Source organism: Spea bombifrons, chromosome 7 (assembly GCF_027358695.1).
Source record: "Spea bombifrons isolate aSpeBom1 chromosome 7, aSpeBom1.2.pri, whole genome shotgun sequence".
In the NCBI taxonomy this organism is placed as follows: Eukaryota; Metazoa; Chordata; class Amphibia; order Anura; family Pelobatidae; genus Spea; species Spea bombifrons.
The window spans coordinates 28,409,104-28,429,082 of NC_071093.1; the positions used below are offsets into that span (position 1 = coordinate 28,409,104).

General features: G+C 40.4%; 1 protein-coding gene across 1 annotated transcript in view; it reads left to right on the forward strand.

Moving 5' to 3' along the window:
* The window catches only part of HIBCH (3-hydroxyisobutyryl-CoA hydrolase), a 59,758-nt gene extending 40,561 nt beyond the window's left edge, over positions 1-19,197 (forward strand). Inside the window, exons 11-14 of the mRNA XM_053471859.1 lie at positions 4,078-4,159; positions 14,508-14,627; positions 16,868-16,901; positions 19,001-19,197. Coding sequence (XP_053327834.1) covers positions 4,078-4,159; positions 14,508-14,627; positions 16,868-16,901; positions 19,001-19,116 — 352 coding nt within the window. The 3' untranslated portion in view covers positions 19,117-19,197. The remainder of the gene's footprint in view (positions 1-4,077; positions 4,160-14,507; positions 14,628-16,867; positions 16,902-19,000) is intronic.
* The last annotated feature ends 782 nt before the right edge of the window (positions 19,198-19,979 follow it).

Genomic DNA, 19,979 nt, shown 5'->3' on the forward strand with positions numbered 1-19,979 from the left:
CTCATCTGACCACAACACTTTCACCCGGTTCTCCTCTGAATCATGCAGATGTTCATTGGCAAACTTCAGATGAGCCTGTACATGTGCTTTCTTGAGCAGGGGGGACCTTGCAGGCGCTGCAGGATTTTAGTCCTTCACAGCGTTGTGTGTTACCAATTGTTTTCTTGGTGACTATGGTCCCAGCTGCCTTGAGATCATTGACAAGATCCTCCCATGTAGTTCTGAACTGATTCCTCACCATTCTCATGATCATGTGAGACCTTGCATGGAGCCATGACATGCCCGCACCGTCAATTGTCATCAAGGGGGTTAAGTGGAAAAGTTAAGGTATTGTGTTATTTACTCTTTAATGTTTATATTAAAAGTAGGTGATTATTCACAGAGCCTTGGTGTTTGCCAAAGTTCAAAACAATGGTGGAACTTGCCGTTGTTGCAAGGGCGACAAATTTCACAAAAGACATATCAGGGGAGAGGTAGGCTTCACTGGTGTTTTTGTAAAGCCACAGTTTGTCGCCAGTGTTTGCAACTTCAGCAAACACCGGCGCTCTGAGTAACCCCTATATTACTGTTTTTTCCTGATTTGTAAACTATAAAGAAAAGCTTTCCTCTTTGTCAGGTCTGAAGCAATACCTGAGTGGAAAACTCTTTAAAGCTTTTTTTTTTTATTTTTATTATTAGTTCGTCCATTAAAAATGTATCATTGCACATTTCAATAGTCTAGTATTTTGCCATCGTGTCTACTGGACTAATACAGCTAATCCAATCTGCATTACTATGGCAGAGACTGCATATACTCACATAAAGAAGTACCCGAAGAAGAGAGGAAAACTCTTGAAAGCTTTTCTTTTAAGTATAATGTTAGTCCAATAACAAAGGTATCATTGCATACTGCATTTACATGGTTGTGGTGACTTGAGAATCCTTTTAAACAACTAGCTACTGGGATTATAGCAAACTGAAATGGTACGAATAAAATCTATGTAGGTAAGGGTTGCTACTTCGGCATATAGGTAAAAATAGTTTCTGCTCGTTTATAAAATGACACCCATACTACATACACACATCATATATTGACACATAAATCACACACATGAATGAATATCGAGGTCAGTGTTGTAACACCATTTGTTGCAGCTTTAAAGTGCAAATGGTAATTTTTTTCATTTGGAGTAGGAAAAGAGATAGCATATAGCTGTATACACGGCTGGGTTTTCAATAAAGCAGAAAAGCTATGGGGCTAGAGAACCTTTTGTTTATGGGCAGGAAAAGAGGCTTAATGGTCACACCATTCACTTTTACCAACTCCATGCCACTTCCCGCTTTCTGTCTTTTCTGCCTCCACAGCCATTGATTTGTTTTTTTTTTGTTTTGTTTTTTATTTTTAGACAGCAGTGTCCAGTGACTTAGGAGTGTTGTGAATAGAAATATAGCCTTGACGGGGAGAAAGAGACAAAAGTGTCCTTGAATACATAAAATTTAAACATTATGTTCTAGTAAATAACATCCACGGACATCTGATGACAAAACTCAGACAATGGTTATGCATTAGTCCTTCATAAATCTGCAGGATGGGGGAAATGGTTGCAGGGAATGTTAGTCTGTTAACAAGAAAATGTAAAGGCTTCCTGATACATGTTAGTAAAAATGCCTGCAAGCTGGGCAGAAGCTGGAGAGATCATCAAAGCCATGTACCTAAATGCACGTCATTGGCTTACACAATGTTCTGCTTTATGGAGCATGTATGCAAAGCTGTCTCTTGGAAAACAAATTGCCTGTTGGGAGATAAATAATCAGCTGTCAGGCAGTAGGATTTTATCGTCTCCATTATCAATACTTTTTTCCTGAGAGGAGTATAAAAGTGATTGTAAATGCTGACTTTATAGACTTTTGGTTCAATTTCTGTAACAGCTGATAATAGATTATTTTATTGTGTTTTCCCACAGCTCAAAGTAGGACTGGTCAGAAACTCCTTCTAGTTCTGCTTCCTCAAACGTGTCTGTGATTTGGTGTTAAACTGTTGTCTCTAAACTGACTGGAAAAATCTATTCATAATAGACCCACCGTCAAGTAGGGTGACCACATCGGCCGTGTTTACCTCCACAATGTGTACGTTTTTCATATTATTTACCAGCACAGGTAAAGTGCTGCCCTAAAGTATGTGGAATTTATAGACTCATGGAAGCGAACCAATTAGTCAGTTATACATCCTCCATACTGCAGGGCAGGACTTTATCTGGGTTGGTCAGCAATATGTAAAAATTGTGTGTCTCTTGAAAAACATGGCTGATGTGGTCCCCCTACTATCCATCCCCAAGTCCCACTGTGTACTGTTCATTAACTATTATTTTACAAAGTTGTATTGATCCAATAGTTGTAGACTTGTGTAGCCTCTAAAAGCCTCATTTCAATCTTTCACAGTCTTTCACAGTCTTTCGCTATTGTAAGATTACCTTAATATGTATAATGTGTGTCCAACAAAAAGAAGTCTGATTTACTAATAACGTAAGATTAGACCTCGATGAAGAAAAGATATCTAAAATTGAATGGATAAAGAATCCTAGTCAATGGGCTGAATGAAGGGTGCTTTAAAAATTCAAAAAGGGAAGCGTACCCTAAAAAAAAACATTTTCAGATGCTGCTGAAATGATTTACAGGCATCAAATGACCAAAAGTATGTGGATATCCCTGCTAATTATAGAGTTTAGCTGTTTCAGCCATTAGCTATTGCTAAGTGTATAAGATCAAGCATATAGACAGTCATTGGCGGTACAATGAGTACTACTGAAAATCTTGAAGACTTTACACTTGGTACTGTCGTAGAATACTAACTTTGCCACAAGTAGTGAATTTTCTGCCCTTGTCCACTGTAAGTGCTATTATTGTGAAGTGGAAGCATCTATGAGCAGCTGCTCCCAGACGGAAATGTGAAGGCTTTCTGTCCGAGATCTTTTAAAGAAACTCACAGTAATGTTGAGGACCGTAGATGCAGTGGTTGGCCTATGAAACAGTTCAGCAAATGAAAGACACATCATGCTTACTTCCTTTCACAATTGGAGGATGTCCAGCAGTGTTATCAGCTCAGCATTGGCATAAAACAAATGCTTGGGATAGACTTCGCTGATGCAGTGTAACTACCATGTGTCTTGTTGCTGTGCTCAGTCTTGCCACGGTGTATGACTTTTCACACTAAACTGTTTTCAGCAACCTCACCTTGTTAGTGAGTTTGGCTGTTCTTCACTCAATGCTCCCTCATTCCCCCCACACAGCTGTTATTGTTTCAGTTAATGATTGAGTTTCAACCTGCATTTTAAATTGATGGTCATTAGCACCTGTTTGGTATCATACTCCTAACCATATGTCTACAAAATCCCTGACTTTGTGCTAGTGTACTTGGAAATATTGATTGCTGTTTTTGAAGGCAACAGGTGGTCACACCAACTATTGATTTGATCTAGATTTTTCTACTTTTCTTTCCCTTTGCATTTTGTTAAATGGTAAAAATAAACTATTGACATGTCTATTTTTTGAAACCATTCTTACTTTACAGCATTTTTTCGCCTAAGACCTTCTATTGAAACAAAAAAGCATCAGTTCAGTTTGTAATCACTCATACCAGCTTGTTCATTTTAAAGACTTGTGGCCCCTTTGACAAAGCAGGGCCAACCTACACTGTCCCTGTAGCTGTTGTTTGACTTCATTAATGTTATTAGCTTAGCCCACAGCCTATACCACAATAATTCATTAATGTAATTGGGATTTGTAGTTAGGACTCTACTCCACTCTGAAATATAGAAACACGGATTCCGGTGGTAGATAGGAACTGTTTGGCCTCTATAGTATGCCCATTTTTCCTGGTGTCTTAGATTCAGCATAGGTGAATATTGAAATCCCCTGACTGTGTTAACCTTGAACACCACTGCCAGAAGTTTGTTCCACTTATCAAACACCTTCTCAGTAAAGTAACTTATTTTCAAGGGAACAAAATCAACTGTACACCTTCTTTATATACCATAGTGTGCATCTACTAAATATAACACATGGAATGTCATGTGATCTCCTCCTTTGTCTCTTTTGCAGTCTGTTCTCTGCAAACAGTGTAGAAGAAATATTTGCAAACTTGGAGCAGGATGGCTCAACATTTGCTATGAAACAGTTAGAGGTAAGTTTGCGTGATAAAGAATACCAGTGTGCCATCAGCATGTTAGCAGAGGGCTACAGGGTTCAATCCTAAGGCGTACATTGAGGTGGAGAAGGCACGTAATATAGTGATATATTAGGTGTTGTCCTAAGCATGACCCAACACAGTGCCCTGGTCACCCCTACAACCTACGTCCACGGCCACCATCCTTCCTTTGCCATCCCAGTGTCCCCCCTCAAAATGACTGATTGCTGTATTAGGGACTGAAGGAGACTTTTCCATACAGAATGCAGGGGCCTTGGACAGCGGCCAACTAAAAAAAAAAAATCTACAACACGGATGATGTCTGTATGTTTCACTTTATATTATTTAGGGCTGAAACAACTAATCGATAAAATCGATAATAATCGATTATGAAAATCGTTGGCAACGAATTTCATCATCGATTAATCGGATCGATTTTTATCGATTATAAAAAGAGGTTTTTTTCAGAGCAAATGCTCTGAAAAACTCCTCTCCTTATATAATCCGACCTCAAACAGAGATCGGATTATAACACCGGAATCCAGATCCCCCGCAATGCTGCAGGGGACCTGGATTCCCCTCACTGTCGGCCGGTCTCTCACTTCCGTCTCTCTCTCCCCCTCCAATCTGCCTCCACCCCCCTCCCATACATCACTCTGCCTCTCTACCCGGCACCGTTACTGACAGGCACTTTCCCTGCAGCTTCATAGAAGCCTCAGTGTAAGTGAAGGTGAGTAACGGAGGCTGTCTGTGCGATGCAGACCCCCACCGGCTGACAGAGAATCATCCTCTCTGATAGCCGGTGAGGGTCTGCATCGAGTAGAGAGGCAGAGCGGTGTATGGGAGGGGGGAGGAGTCAGAGGGGTGTATGGGAGCCACCCTCCAATACACCACTCTGGCTCCTCCCCCTCTCATACGCCACTCTGCCTCTCTACCCGGCTCCCTGGTGTCTTGTCAGAAACGGAGGTTCACAGGAGGCAGAGTGGAGTATGGGAGGGGAGGAGCCAAAGTGATGTATGGGCGGGGGAGGAGTCAGAGTGGTGTATGGGAGGGGGAGGAGCCAGAGTGGTATAGGGGGAGGAGCCAAAGTGATGTATGGGAGGGGGAGGAGGCAGAGTGGTGTATGGGAGGAGGCAAAGTGATGTATGGGAGGGGAGGAGGCAGAGTGGTATATGGGAGGGGGAGGAGGCAAAGTGATGGAGGGGAGGAGCCAAAGAGTGGTGTTTAGGAGGAGCCAAAGTGATGTATGGGAGGGGAGGAGGCAGAGTGGTATATGGGAGGGGGAGGGGCCAAAGTGATGGAGGGGAGGAGCCAAAGTGATGTATGGGAGGGGAGGAGCCAAAGTGGTGTATGGGAGGGGGAGGAGCCAGAGTGGTGTATGGGAAGGGGAGGAGCCAGAGTGGTGTATGGGTGAGTTATAGTGGTGTATGGGGGGTATTATGAATTTTTAGGGCATATAGGGGGTATAAGGCATATGGATATTAGGCATATCAGGGGGGCATAAACATATCTGGGGGTTAAAGGTATATCAGGGGGCTCAGTGGCATATAGGGGGTATAAGACATCGATATTAGGCATATCAGGGGGGCATAAAACAAATCTGGGGGTAAAAGGTATATCAGGGGGCTCAGTTGCATATCACTGGCATATAAGGAGTATAAGGCATATCAGGGGGCACAGTGGAATCTGGCATATAAGAGGTATAAGGCATATATGGGGGCAGAGTGGCAAGCTGGGGGTCTGATGTGCATAACTGGGGGCAGTTTGGTAAATAAAAAAATTTAAACAAGGCTTTTTTCTCAGTTTTTATTAAATATGAAAAATAGTTAACATATGAATTAATATTTACTAATAACTTTGTATTAAAACCTAGTTTGAGAAACACTGTGTTTGGGTTCTTGTAGCTTTTATTATTATGTCAGTAAAATAAGAAGGTGAATAGAGAGAGGCCATTGCAATAAAGAGATGAAAGTGTAAATTGTACGTTTTTTATTGCAATTTTTCTTCAATTTAAAATAATGTATTTTTTTATCCGATTAATCGATTAATTGAAAAAATAATCGGCCAACTAATCGATTATTAAAATAATCGTTAGTTGCAGCCCTAATATTATTATTGTTTATTATTAATTATTATTAAGTGTATAGCCTTGCATTTCTGTGTGCTTTCTTTTGAATAAATGTGATACTAGTAGCTATCACCAATGATTTAATGTTGAGGCACCTTTACGCCTCCCCCTCCATAACAGTGTTCCTTAAGCATACGTCAGATCGAATGCATGAGTCTGAAATTGCTTCAGAGGTGGGGGTAGCTGTGAATTGTATAAACCATGGGCCGTTACAGTAATTGCAGTGGTTCATTTTCAATATTGAAATAACTTGCCTGTGGGTTCATTCTCTTGTATCTTTTGTTCAGTTGGGGAATTTAGTTGATTATTTCAGATTTCATTAAAATCAATTTCTCATTCAGTGAATTGTTCAAAGTAAAGAATCCTAAAGCCTGTCTTTATATTGTATATAATACAGATAATAGATCTGCCTTTCATTGCACTGTGCCCTGGATTCAGATGCTATAAAGAGAAACTGAGTTCTAAAAATAAGCTAGAATGACCCTTAAGAAATACTTATTGTTTTTACAGTATCTTTTATGCACACTGGACAGTTAACATCTACATTGTTACTATAGAAATATGGTTAAAACCATATAGAGTTTGCATAGTATTTTCTGTACATCTATAACATTTATATGCATTCAGAACAAATCTGAGCATCGTGAGCATCTTGATTCTATAGAAAATAATCAGTTTTATGTCTAGATTTTCATGCTTAGTTTTACTAGTGATAGAAAAGAGGCAATCTATATCCAAGTTATCCAGATTTAGACTAGTTTCCAAAGTTGTCAGAACACTTTTATTAGGAGATTTTACTTTTATGTCCTTGTATGTGCATTGCTATGCAAGAAATGTGTGTTGCATTTTACCGTATTTGCTCGATTATAAGACGAGGTTTTTTCCAGAGCAAATGCTCTGAAAAATACCCCTCGTCTTATAATCAGGGTCGTCTTATAATCAGACCTCAAATAGGTCTGAGTATGAGACTAAGATCCAGATCCCCCGCAGCGATGCAGAGGACCTGGATCCTCCTGTGTTAACCCCCCCAACTTACCGGTGCTTCTGAGTCCCCGGTGCTTAGTCCGGGCTGCGTGTAGAGCTCTACGCGATACAATCGTGTAGAGCTCTACACGCTTCCCGGACTAAGCACTGGGGACCCAGATGCAGGGGACCTGGATCCTCCTGTGTTAACCCCCCCCCCAACTTACCGGTGCATCTGAGTCCCCGGTGCTTAGTCCGGGCTGCGTGTAGAGCTCTACGCGATATAATCGCGTAGAGCTCTACACGATACAATCGCGTAGAGCTCTACACGATACAATCGCGTAGAGCTCTACACGATACAATCGCGTAGAGCTCTACACGCTGCCCGGACTAAGCACTGGGGACTCAGAAGCACCGGTAAGTTGGAGGGGGGGGGCATAACACAGGAGGATGCAGGGGACCTGCATCCTCCTGTGTTATGCCCCCTCCAACTTACCGGTGCTTCTGAGTCCCCGGTGCTTAGTCCGGGCAGCGTGTAGAGCTCTACGCGATTCGCGTGGAGCTCTACATGCTGCCCGGACTAAGCACCTGGGGCTCAGATGCAGGGGACCTGGACCCTCCTGTGTTATGCGCCCCCCCCCAACTCAGAAGCACCGGTAAGTTTGGAGGAGGGAGGGGGAGTGTTAAATGGGGGGTGTAAGGCATTTCTGGAGGCAGAGTGCTCTGTGAAATGCCTTTTAACCCCTTTAATGCCACTCTGCCTCCTGAAATGCCTTAAACCTCCCTAAATGCCACTCTTCCCCATAATATGCCTTTTAACCCTCTAAGTGCCAGAGTGGCATATAGGGTTAAAAGGCATATCATGGGGCACAGTGGCATATAGGGTTAAAAGGCATATCATGGGGCACTGTGACATTTAGAGGGTTAAAAGGCATATCATGGGGCACAGTGGCATATAGGGGGTATAAGGCACTTCTGGGGCAGATGTGCATAACTGGGGGGCAGGTTGGAAAATAGAAGGAAATACAACCAAAATATTTTTCTCAAGCATAGCTTTTATTAAAAAAAGTGTTTAAATGAATTAACATTTACTGGTAAAACTTTTTTCCTATAGGGTCGTCTTATATTCAGGCTTTTTCTTTTTTTCCTAAATTAATATTAAGATTTAGGGGGTCGTCTTATAATCAGGGTCGTCTTATAATCGAGCAAATACGGTATTATTATTATTTAATGAACATGATTTATTTTTCTTTTAAAAACAAGAACATTTCTGGAACTTCCCTTTAATTAAGTTTGGTTCAGGCATTCATGTTTTCTTTCTCAAGTCAACAACAGAGATGCCAAAGTAAATGCCAAACAATGTTCTATTGATGATTTGAAGATACAATGCATGCTCATAGAGAATGGATATTTTTTTCAATATACCAATGTTTACTGTAATTATTAAGCCTGACACAATGCATTTGTTCAACAAATTGGTGTTTGTATTAGAAGCAAAGTTTCACTGTAAGTCTGAGCCTAATGTTGTTACAGATCACATTAAAATGCTAACTTATTAACAGTTGTTAGCAATCTCTAGAGCACTAAAAAGTTATTTTATTATATACAGTTGTGTGAAGAAGAAACTACACCCTCTTTAAATTTTATGGTTTTACATATCAGGACATAACAAGCATCTGTTCCTTGGCATGTCTAAAAATTAGGTAAATAGAACCTCAGATGACATATTACACGGTGTCATTATTTATTCTACCATGTGTTAAAACCAAGCACACCTCAGTAGCTTGTAGAAAAAACTTGAAGAAATTGTTTTCTGCACGGCGGTATCAGTTTTTCACGTCGTTCGGCCAAGCTTTATTGGTCAGACAGATGGCCCCACATTTAGCTATAGAATACTTTTGTATACAGAATGGTTCATGGGCATCTTAATGACTGCAAGCCTCCCAGATCCTGTGGCTGCAAAACAAGCCCAAATCTTCACCCCTCCACCACCGTGTCTGGCAGTTGATATGAGATGTTTGTGCTGATATTTCTAAATTGTTTATCGGGTATCGGTGGAGGTTGTCTGCACGGATCACACAGACGTTCACCGGCTGCCAGAGAGGAGGATCCAGGTCCCCTGCAGCGCTGCGGGAGATCTGGATCTTAGTTTTGTAGTCAGACCTCTATTTAATGTCTGATTATAAGATGACCTCAAATAGAAGACAAGGGGTATTTTCCAGACCATTTACTGTGGGACAAAACCTTGTCCTATATTCGAGCAAATACGGTATTAGTCCTAAAATGGCCATGATATTTGATAGGTGGGTTTAATTGCATGAAGGTTAATTATTTACCCTGTAATTTTTTTGAGCTGGCTTCAATTATATGATGGATTACTTTATAGTATTACCGGGTGTGTTTTACCCGATAACAACTGATAATAAAGATATCATTTAAAGTTCTCATCAAAGACTCACTTTATTTTATTTATTTTCAGATTTTCATAAACCAAAATTAATGTTTTCCTTCTTTATGTAGTCCAGCCTCATGACAGCAAATTGTGTAGCTTTTTTATAAGAGTCTCTTTGTGCCATAAATAACAGCTAAATATATTTCCTGTAATGGCCTGGAGCAGAAAGGTTCTGAATCATTGGATCAAGCCAAGAAAATCAGACCTGGCCAAGACGGTACATGTGCTAAAGGCTACAGAACAAAAGAGACTGGCAAAACGTGGAAACAATAAGTCACCAAAACACAACACACAGGGCTAGCCCTTGGACCTGACGCATAAGGTATAGGGCAGCACCTAAGTGCGACAGAATGAGTTTGACCAGATGCAACCATGTTAAATATAATAGCAGAAAGCTGACAGTTGGTGAACCTGGCACTGGTAATATAATATATGCTTAGTTACTATTATTTTAGCATTAGTCACAACACTTAGATTATCATACATTCGTTTACAAACACTGCATTATGTATGCTTGGGCAGTGCGCTAGACTGATGGCAGTGGTAATATAATAATATATGCTTAGTTACTATTATTTTAGCATTAGTATAATAGTCACAACACTTATATTCTCATACATATGTTCACAAACACTGCATTATGTATGCTTGGGCAGTACGCTAGACCGATGGTGTATGCAAGAAAGATAATTTGCTAGATGGCACTGCTGCCTTCAAATGCCTCTTGAATGAAACAACTTGTAAATGTTTCCAATCCACAGAGACGTTAATCTAAAAATAGACTTCTGTTATGAGCATGTTTATCCTAGTATGTATTCTGGAACATCATAATCACTCGGTTTCAGTTGTGCTTCATGGTGGTTGGAAGTTGCTGTGATGCCTTCTTAACCCCTTAATGACAAAGCCCGTACATGTACGGGCTCAAAATGCATTGTTTTCAATGGATTTAGGGACCGCCCATTGTCCTTAAGGGGTTAAAGCATAGGCTGATCTCAAAATCACTGATCTTAAAATATATATTAAAATATTTACCAAATATTTACTAAATTACAAACTTTGGGAAAATCCAGATTTATCTCATAAATTATTTCAGGAAACTGAGATGACCATCCTTGTCACTTGCACAAAAGCCACCATGACACTAGAAATAGCTGGATGGTTGCAGTCAGGCCAAGGTTTCTAAAATTCTAAAAGTTTATTATTATTATTGTTGTTATTATTATTATTCTTATTTCTAAAGCGCCGACAGATTTCGCAGCGCTGTACAAGGTGAAAAGGTTACAGATAATGACAGGTACAATACAACAATTGACATACAAATACAGGAGGAATGGAGGGCCCTGTTCCCGCAGGAACTTACAATCTAGGTGGATAAGGAGTAAGAAACAGGAGGTGAGGACTGCGTGGTAGTGAATGATGTTAATGTGGGGCGAGATGTTTATGTCAGTGGTAGGCTTCCCTGAAGAGAGAAGTTTTTAGGGAGCGTTTGAAGGAGGGTAGAGTTTGTGAGAGTCAGACAGCACGGGGAAGAGAGTTCCAGAGGGTTGGTGCTGTGCAAGAGAAGTCCTGTAGACGGGCGTGGGAGGAGGTGATAAGTGAAGATGCAAGGAACAGGTCATTGTTGGATCTTAGAGGGCGGGCTGGAGTATATTTGCTGATGAGGGAGGATAGGTAGGGGCGAACAGCGTTAGTGAGAGCTTTGTAGGATAGAAATTTAATTTAATTCTGCTATGGATGGGGAGCCAGTGGAGGGACTCGCAGAGAGGTGCGGCAGATGCAGAGTGTCGGGTGAGATAGATAAGTCTGGCAGAGGTATTGAGGACAGACTGGAGGGGGGATAGTTGCGAGAGAGGGAGGCCAGTAAGTAGGCTGTTGCAGTAGTCTAGACTGGGGAAGACGAGGGAGTGGATTGGTTATTTAGCGGTGCTGGCAATCAGGAATGGACACATTTTGGAAATGTTGCGCAGTTGCTTGTGGCAGGATTTAGAGAGTGATTTGATGTGAGGGATAAAAGATAAGTGAGTCAAGAGTCACTCCGAGGCAGAGGACTTGTGGTGAAGGAGAGATAGTGGTACCGTCGACAGTGATGGAAAGGTTGTCAACCATTTGCAGCCATTCTTGCTATTGGGTATTGTGGTTTAATTTATTGTGTTATTAGTCCATTTCCTTCCTACTTTTATTGCTAACCTTTTGCTGGTTCCCCTGTGTTTCTGGAGTACTGTGTTCTGTATCCTGTTTCTTCTTGGATATGAGAGGCTGCTGATTGACTGCACAAAGTCAGTGACTCAGCTGCTGAGAAACTGTCTCTTGTACTCCAGCCGGCCAATGTTCCGTACTCTGATTCTTTGTTTTGGTTCCAGATTTCCTTGCATAATACCTGGCACATACAGGCCATGCAAATTTATTCTCCCCTTAGATGTTACTTTACCTGCATTGTGGACTAAAATCCTAATGCATGTACACATATAGAAACATATCTATAACCGAGTACTATTACAAGGAGGTTTTGGTAAACATGGCATTCTACACATCAGGTTGTCACTGGAACCTGGCACTGTATCTGTTTTTCCGACCACAGTCAGAGCCTTTGGCAACCTGTTGCAAACAGTTACCAAAAATGGCTTTGACGTGATCAAAATGTGTATGACCAAGAGAATATAAGTGAATATATGTTGATAACTTGAATAATAATATTTTTAATATTTAATAAACAGATTGCTTTTGTTCAAGGGCATGACAGTGATAACATTGTGATACTCTGATACATTTTATGCAGTTTTCTGCTCCAAAACATGAAAGCTAATCAACCATGTGCAGTTACTGCCAAGGTAACCTGAAAATACAACAGGGCTAAATTGACAGATTGTTTACTAAAGAAGTAAAACATTTAAAATATAGCATCTGGATCTTGAATATATACGCATGTACTGCTCATTTATTGAATGCATTTCCAATTAAATATTGGGGTCTCTGAACGTATTGAAAGTATAGGATGCTTTATGAAGTATAGATGCCCCGTGTACGCAGGAACACTATGTACATTTAAGTTTTCTTGATAATGTGCCAAGTTTGGAATTACGTCACAAAAGACATTTTGTTTTAATACAGACAATGCTTAAAATCCTTTAAGTTTATATATTTATATAATACAGTATTAGCTTGTATTTTATGGGTTAATATTTAAAAACAGTGTGGCTTATATATTTTTTTTTATATATATATATATATTTGAAGTCACTTGGCTGTTTTCATGGAAAACAAGGGAATTTATATGCTAACATATGCTTGAAAAAAAGGGTTTTCTAATGATCAATTAGCCTTTTAAACTTAAACTTGCATTAGCCAACACAACGTGCCATTGGAACACAGGAGCATACCTGGGAACTCTCCGGGTGAAGCACTGCTTCTCCGGGTCAAGACCCGAATTCTCTGGGTTGCGGGGTCTTGACACAACCCGCTCCCTGCCCATTTTCCCATTAACTCCCGTCGACGACATCGGGCCCGCCCGCTGATGTCAGTGTGCAGTCCTGGTCGCGTCCCGCAAAGTTCCCAGGCATGCACAGGAGGGATGGTAGCCTCTGTACGCCTATGAAGATATTCCATTTAAAGGCATCTGTTTCGAGCTACAATAGTCATTTACAACATTAACAATGTCTGCACTGTATTCCTGATCCATTTGGTGTTACCTTAATGAACACACTTGCTTTCCTTTCAAAAACATGGAAATATCCAAGTGACCTCAAACTTTTGAATGGGTGTGTGTGTATTTATTAGAATACTTATTTGTGCACAAGCAAACATTTTAATGATATAATTAACAACATCTGCTAATCAGTACTGCTTGTACACATGTGTAATGACATGTTCCAAGACACTGCCATTCAGGTACAAGCCAAGATACACATATGAAGTAGCACATCAACAAAGTATGCAGGGTGCAGCATTGTTGGCAGGGCTATAAATATTTGCCAAGTTCAAAAGCTTTATTGCTCTACAAGGTAGTTATGTTTATTGGTAGAACATAAAAAGTGAGTATATAATGTGCTGTCTACGCATTAACATTTCAGACTGTATAATTTTACCAGTGTTGGCAGTGATAATAGAGCAAGTTGTGGTGTTGTCCTTTCATAGTGGACTTACTTGGAGAATTCCGTATTCCAAATGTTTTGTGAACTGAACTAGTAGTATCTGATTCACAGCATATTCATTCTAATATAATGTAGTATACAATATAATATAGCGTTGTGAAGTCTTTAGCTTTCAACATCAGGACTAGACATCTGTGATTTTTGGTCTATCTCCCTTTTAATTAATTGTAATATCTGAGCAAAACTCCTTTAAATTGGTATGTTTACTTTAAAAGCTTGCCGTTGCATTTGCAAACATTGTAATGTAATGGTGTATTGACTTTTGATAAGATTTTTAAATTAGCTGACATTATCAGCCAACGTTTTATTGTTGCATATCAGAAATCATATTAAACATAATTAGTCTTCCCGTTTACAGGAGGCGTTTCATTAAATAGCTGAAGCAGAATGTTTGACCAGGATGTCTCTACAGCTGTGATGATGCCATATTATGTTATTACTACAAGCAGCCATGACAGATATTAAGCTAGGTCAAACACACAGATTTGGAAAGAAATAGAATAGGCTCTGCCAGGCAGAAATGAAAATATCATAACAAGCTCGTTTTCAACTTAAGCATTGTATTTCAAAATTGTTCTATGTCCTAAATTTGCTAGATATCACTTTGTTCAAGATTTAATAAATTGTTATACTTGGATATTTTTTCTTCAACAGACACTTAGAAGAATGTCACCAACTTCCTTAAAAATGACCTTCAGACAGCTTAAGGACGGTTCCACTATGACATTACAAGAGGTGCTAACCATGGAGTACAGACTAAGTCAGGCTTGCATGGTAAGTAAAAAAAAATGATGGAAGCAAGCTTATAAGGAGAGCATTTATGAACATTAAGTATTTGTTGCTGTATGTACGCTGCTATATTTTATTTATTAGACATTAACAGATATACGTAGTGCTTTACAGTATATACCGTATTTGCTCGATTATAAGATGAGGTTTTTTTCAGCAAATGCTCTGAAAAATACCCCTCGTCTTCTAATCGGGGTCGTCTTATAATCAGACCTCAAATAGAGGTCTGATTAGGAGACTAAGATCCAGATCCCCCGCACCGCTGCAGGGGACCTGGATCCTTCTGTCTCACCCCCCCCCCATCATACACACACTTACCGGTGCTTCCTGCTGTATGGCCGGAGCAGCGGGTTGACGTCTACGCGATCCGCGTAGACAACGTTCGCTGCAGCCGGAAGGAGGTGTGGCTAGCAGCGGTTGTTGTCTGCGTCCGTCGCGTAGATCTTCCCCGACTGTCAGAGATCAGAGTTCCCCGCACCGGAGTTGCAGGGAGTGGATAGACATATACCGTATTTGCCCGAATATAGGCCGCACTTTCCCCCCCCGCTTTAAGTCTTTAAAGTGGGGGTGCGGCCTATATTCGGGGTCTAGCGCAGGGTTAGGATACAGATCCCCGCAGCGGTCCAGGGGACCTGCATCCTACTCTCTGATACGCTCTGACAGCCTCCCCTGTCGACACTTTCCACGGGGGGAGTCCCGGGAAAGGGAGATTGTTAAAGCAAATCGTCCAGACGTGCCGGCACGATGTGCTTAGACAATCTCCCGTGCCGGAGGAATTGCCGGCACCGGAAGTTGTCTACGCGTATTGCGTAGGTGTCCCCTGCCGGCCCCGCAAGACACACGGGAGTCTGCTTTGGTAAGTCGTGGGGGGGCACATCTTGGGGGCAGAGTGGCAGCGTATCTCGGGGGGGCAGAGTGGCAGCATGTCTCGGGGAGGGCAGAGTGGCAGTATATATCGGGTGGAGGGCAGAGTGTCAGCATATATATTCTACGTTTTTTTTTTTAACTAAGAAAAAAAATTCCTTAGAAAAGCACCTAACTTTTAGGGTGCGGCCTATAACCGAGCCAATACGGTAGATACAACCAAGGGGAGGGGGGGTTCATGGACTTTACAATAATGTGTGTTTCTATGTCACTGGAGTGCTATAATAAAAACGTGTTCCTTTAGTTTGCTTTTCAAATTGTTGAGAGATGAAGCCTGGCAAATATCATGTAAAAGGGAATTCCTGAAATTTGAAGCAGTAGCTGGTAAAGAATGGATGCTTCTCCTGGGCAGGTTCCACTGGGTAGTTGGTGAAACCTTTCACATTAAGATTGAAGTGAGGTGCTGGGAGGGATTTAGGTGGAAAGTTAACTAGCTAGGTTTTTAATATATTAACTGGGTGAGAGTTCCAGGTGATAGAAGGGTCATTAGTTGACAATTGAAGTCCTAGTAAACAAAGTCTGTAAGAAAGGTAGATGATGGCGTCAAGGGAATACCTAGTCTGTGTATAATCACAACACATGGCCCTACAGGGTTGAATACAGTGAAGGAAAAATGATTTAATCCCCTGATTTTGTACATTTGCCCACTGATTTATTTGAAATGTGTTATTCTGGATTTTTTTGTGGTTATTCTGTCTCTCGCTGTTCTAATAAACCTACCATTTAAATTATAGACTGATCATGTCTTTGTCAGTGGACAAACGTAGAGAATCAGCAGGGGATCAAATAATATTGTCCTTTACTGTAGCTGCACAGTATGGATCTCAAAGGAGCTCATAGAAAAGGATGGCACTACGGCTATGTTGTAAGGGTCTGTTTTAAAGTATTATATACAGTCCTGAAGAAACCCATTTGTTAAAGTATGTTAAAGAACACATTTGTTATCCACTCCTTCCAAAAAGTGTGCAAATCTATTTTACTGAAAGTGCAGGGTTCATCAGAGAAAACTGCCAATAACTGTAAGTCAGTCATGTTGATGGTTCCATGAGTTGCCTTGTACCATCCTTAGGAATTAAGTTGATATTGTCATGTTAAAATATTTTTATTTTCCTCAAAACAAACTGTGTGTCTTGAAAATGTGTATGATTCTACTGTATGAATGCTGATTCATGAAAAAGCATAGCAAGAATGTGTAGAATTATTTTGGGCAGTATTGTTTCTTGCATATTAATTAAACGACAGTTACCAATATAATGGTGCGTTCCATTTGTGTATAAATTTCTTTACCGTTACTCTTTCAGAGAGGGCATGATTTTTATGAAGGTGTACGTGCTGGTAAGTAAGCGAATTTGTTTCTTATATAACCCAATAAAAACATTATCGGTCTGTCACAGTGCGGGACATCTCATCAAAGGAAAATAGTCACCTGCTGTGATATATTGCCACAATCTATCAAAATGTGTGTCACTTTTAAAGCTCTTATTGCAGTACAATAATATTTACACCTAACCTTTATACATTATATTACACAATATGCATATGTGGGGAGATTGTATGTTAGTGCCAGAACCGTTGGGGTCTGCTGAGTCTATGACCTTGCCTAGCACAGGGCAACCACATGGGCCCAGAGAAAAAGCTCTTGCACTTGGTGTCCACATCCCAGACATCTGTGTCAGTAATTAAATAAGGAGAAAGACAGAAAGGAAGCCTTGTCTGCATAATCAATAGGTGGGCCAGGACTAGATGGTGCAGGTATTATAGGCAAATCCCGGTGGTAAAGCAGTCATGGCAAGACAAAGACACAGATCAACTCAGTATGAAAGAATGCAACAAGAAAGGGGACTAACTGGCTAGAAATAAGGTTTTGCATAGCTGGTAAGAGGGTTTAGTCTCTTGAAGATAATGAGATATTTAGCTTGCCACCTCATGACGGTACCTCACTATAAGCAACTTCTAACACTAATCCTGCACAAACCTAACTAGACACCTGGACTAAGGCAGCCTAACAAAACAAGCTTACCTGTAACAGGCTGATGTCAGACTGAATAAATAGAGCAGCTGGGTTTGAGAAGCTAAACTAAGGAGGGGCAGGCAGCAAAGCACACAAAACCAGAACAGGAGCCAAGGAGGGCAAACAAACACAGAGAAGTGGCTGCAAAATATTGCAGCAGCATATACCATAGAAAGGGCTAAAGTCTGACATGGTGGTGTTCCCACTTAAAGGGAAGCATTTGGCATTATATTCCATATTGTAAATGCTTTAATTGCTTGCAGATCATATTTTTAGGGTCTTTTTAAGCAATCTGTGCCAGAGACGACAAGGTCATGTGACCCAAGTTTAAGGGCTTATGTTGTCAGAACATACATGTATGCACTGAAGCTGCTGTAGGAAACATCTATACATTCTTTCCCAGTAACTTTTTTATCCATGGAGTCATGAATGTTAAAGTTAATTAAGAGGAGTAAAAAAGACTCATAGAATGATGTTTTTAAGTACCATATTTTGATTAAGTCATCCTATACATTTGTAGCAGTTTTCCTTAAAGAGTTCAACTGTTGTCCTTCACGTAGCCTAATCTGTGTTCAATCATAGGAACAATTTCTGCCAGACAACCTGTTGTGACAGTCCAGTCGGTCATTCAGTTTAAGAACTGGTCTATTTAAAGATTGCCACAGCCTTGACAAGGACAGTGATGGATTTGCAAAATCAGTTTTTAACATTTAATCAATGTCTATGAAATTAGCTTATCACTACTAATACATTCCCCCCCTCCTGCAAGGATTATTCTGATCCAATGTCACTGCCGTTTAGCTGGACAATGTGCTTATTTTTATTGTTAAAACGGATCTCATGGCAAAGCCTTAAGTCACCCTGAACTTTTTATTTTGTGTTTTCTTTTATACACAAGCTAAATGTACCTAGGGTGTTCAAGCATTGACCTCTCTATGTTAATGCAGTTTTCCATATAAATGTACTGTCTTCCATCCGTGCATATGTGTTTGATTTTTGTATAGATACACCTGTTAGCAAAGAGTGTGGCTGAGCCACCTGAACTCAATTAGGAGGAATGTCCACATACTTTTGGTCATATAGCGTATTAGTCTGTTTACCCTCCGTGCCCCAACCCCATTTTTTTTTGTTTTGGTCATGAGCTGTGGTCAAGCTGCATTGCAAAACCACTTTGTTTCATAGAAAGGGGTATCTATACACAAATACAGTGATAGGTTATGGGACACAAAGAAAATTGGTGAGGGGAACCAGCATTTTCTAATTATCAGTGTATTGTTCATATTTTCAGCTTATACCTTCCATTTTTAGCGAGTGACATTACATACAATATTTTGACTTTGCATAAATCAAACTGAAAAAAAAAATGTGTTGTGTGTAGTTCATGAATTCATTTAGTAATTCTCTGTACCTTTTAATTTTGCAGTGCTGATTGACAGAGATCAGAATGCAAAGTGGAAGCCAGATTTGTTAGGAGAAGTGACGGATGACTATATAGACAGCTGTTTCTCCTCTCTTGGAAGCAACGACCTCAAGTTGTAATGAAATTAGAAAACTACAAATCTTTGAATCCCTTCCCATGTACATATTTTATGTGTATAAAATAAATAGAATTGCCCAAAACAGGTGTCTGCTACTAATGTTCATTCAGTTAGTGTCTGTTTTCAACGGAATCTTCTTGATGTCCATGGAAAATGTGAAGATATGACTATATCAAGGATGTAACATGAGTCTATTCTCGACAAACCTCATTTTCCAAATAAATTTCAATGTGGGATGAATGTTAGCAGTAATATTATCCTGGAGCTAATTATGCAAATGAAAATAGAAGGAAGCCAAGTGTTTCATATCATTTCACCACTTATTTACCTTGTGTTTTATGGTTTTATAAATGTATACGTGTGGGTAAATGTAAAGAAGTTTTGTTATGTTTTGTATAATGCCGACAAATCATACTTTCAAGGAATTAAGCAATATTATGTATTTCTGTAAAAATATGAATGTATGTAGAATGAACAGTCAGGATGTTGTGCCCATGCTGGGAAATAGAATCAAATGTTAAGAGTACTAAATGCAAAACCAGTAAAGGTAGGTGAGTTTTGTGAACATGATGTGGCTGCAATATTATTCACCTTTTTTTATCACTATGGTAGAGTCACCTTGGCTGTGTGGGTTCTGATTTCTTTGATCACTGGTCCTTATGTCACTCCCTTGCTATTTGCTAGTTTGAAGAAGATGCCCATGCTCAATACAGGAATACTTACATACAGTTGGAAGTAGAGGACTGCATTGGGAGCGCGGGCGGTCCTGCTGGGGTTGCGGGCGGGAGCGGGCGGTCAGGCACTGTACCTGCGGATCCCGGTAATCCCGCGCGGTCCCGCAAGGCTGCCTTCTCGCTGCTCCCT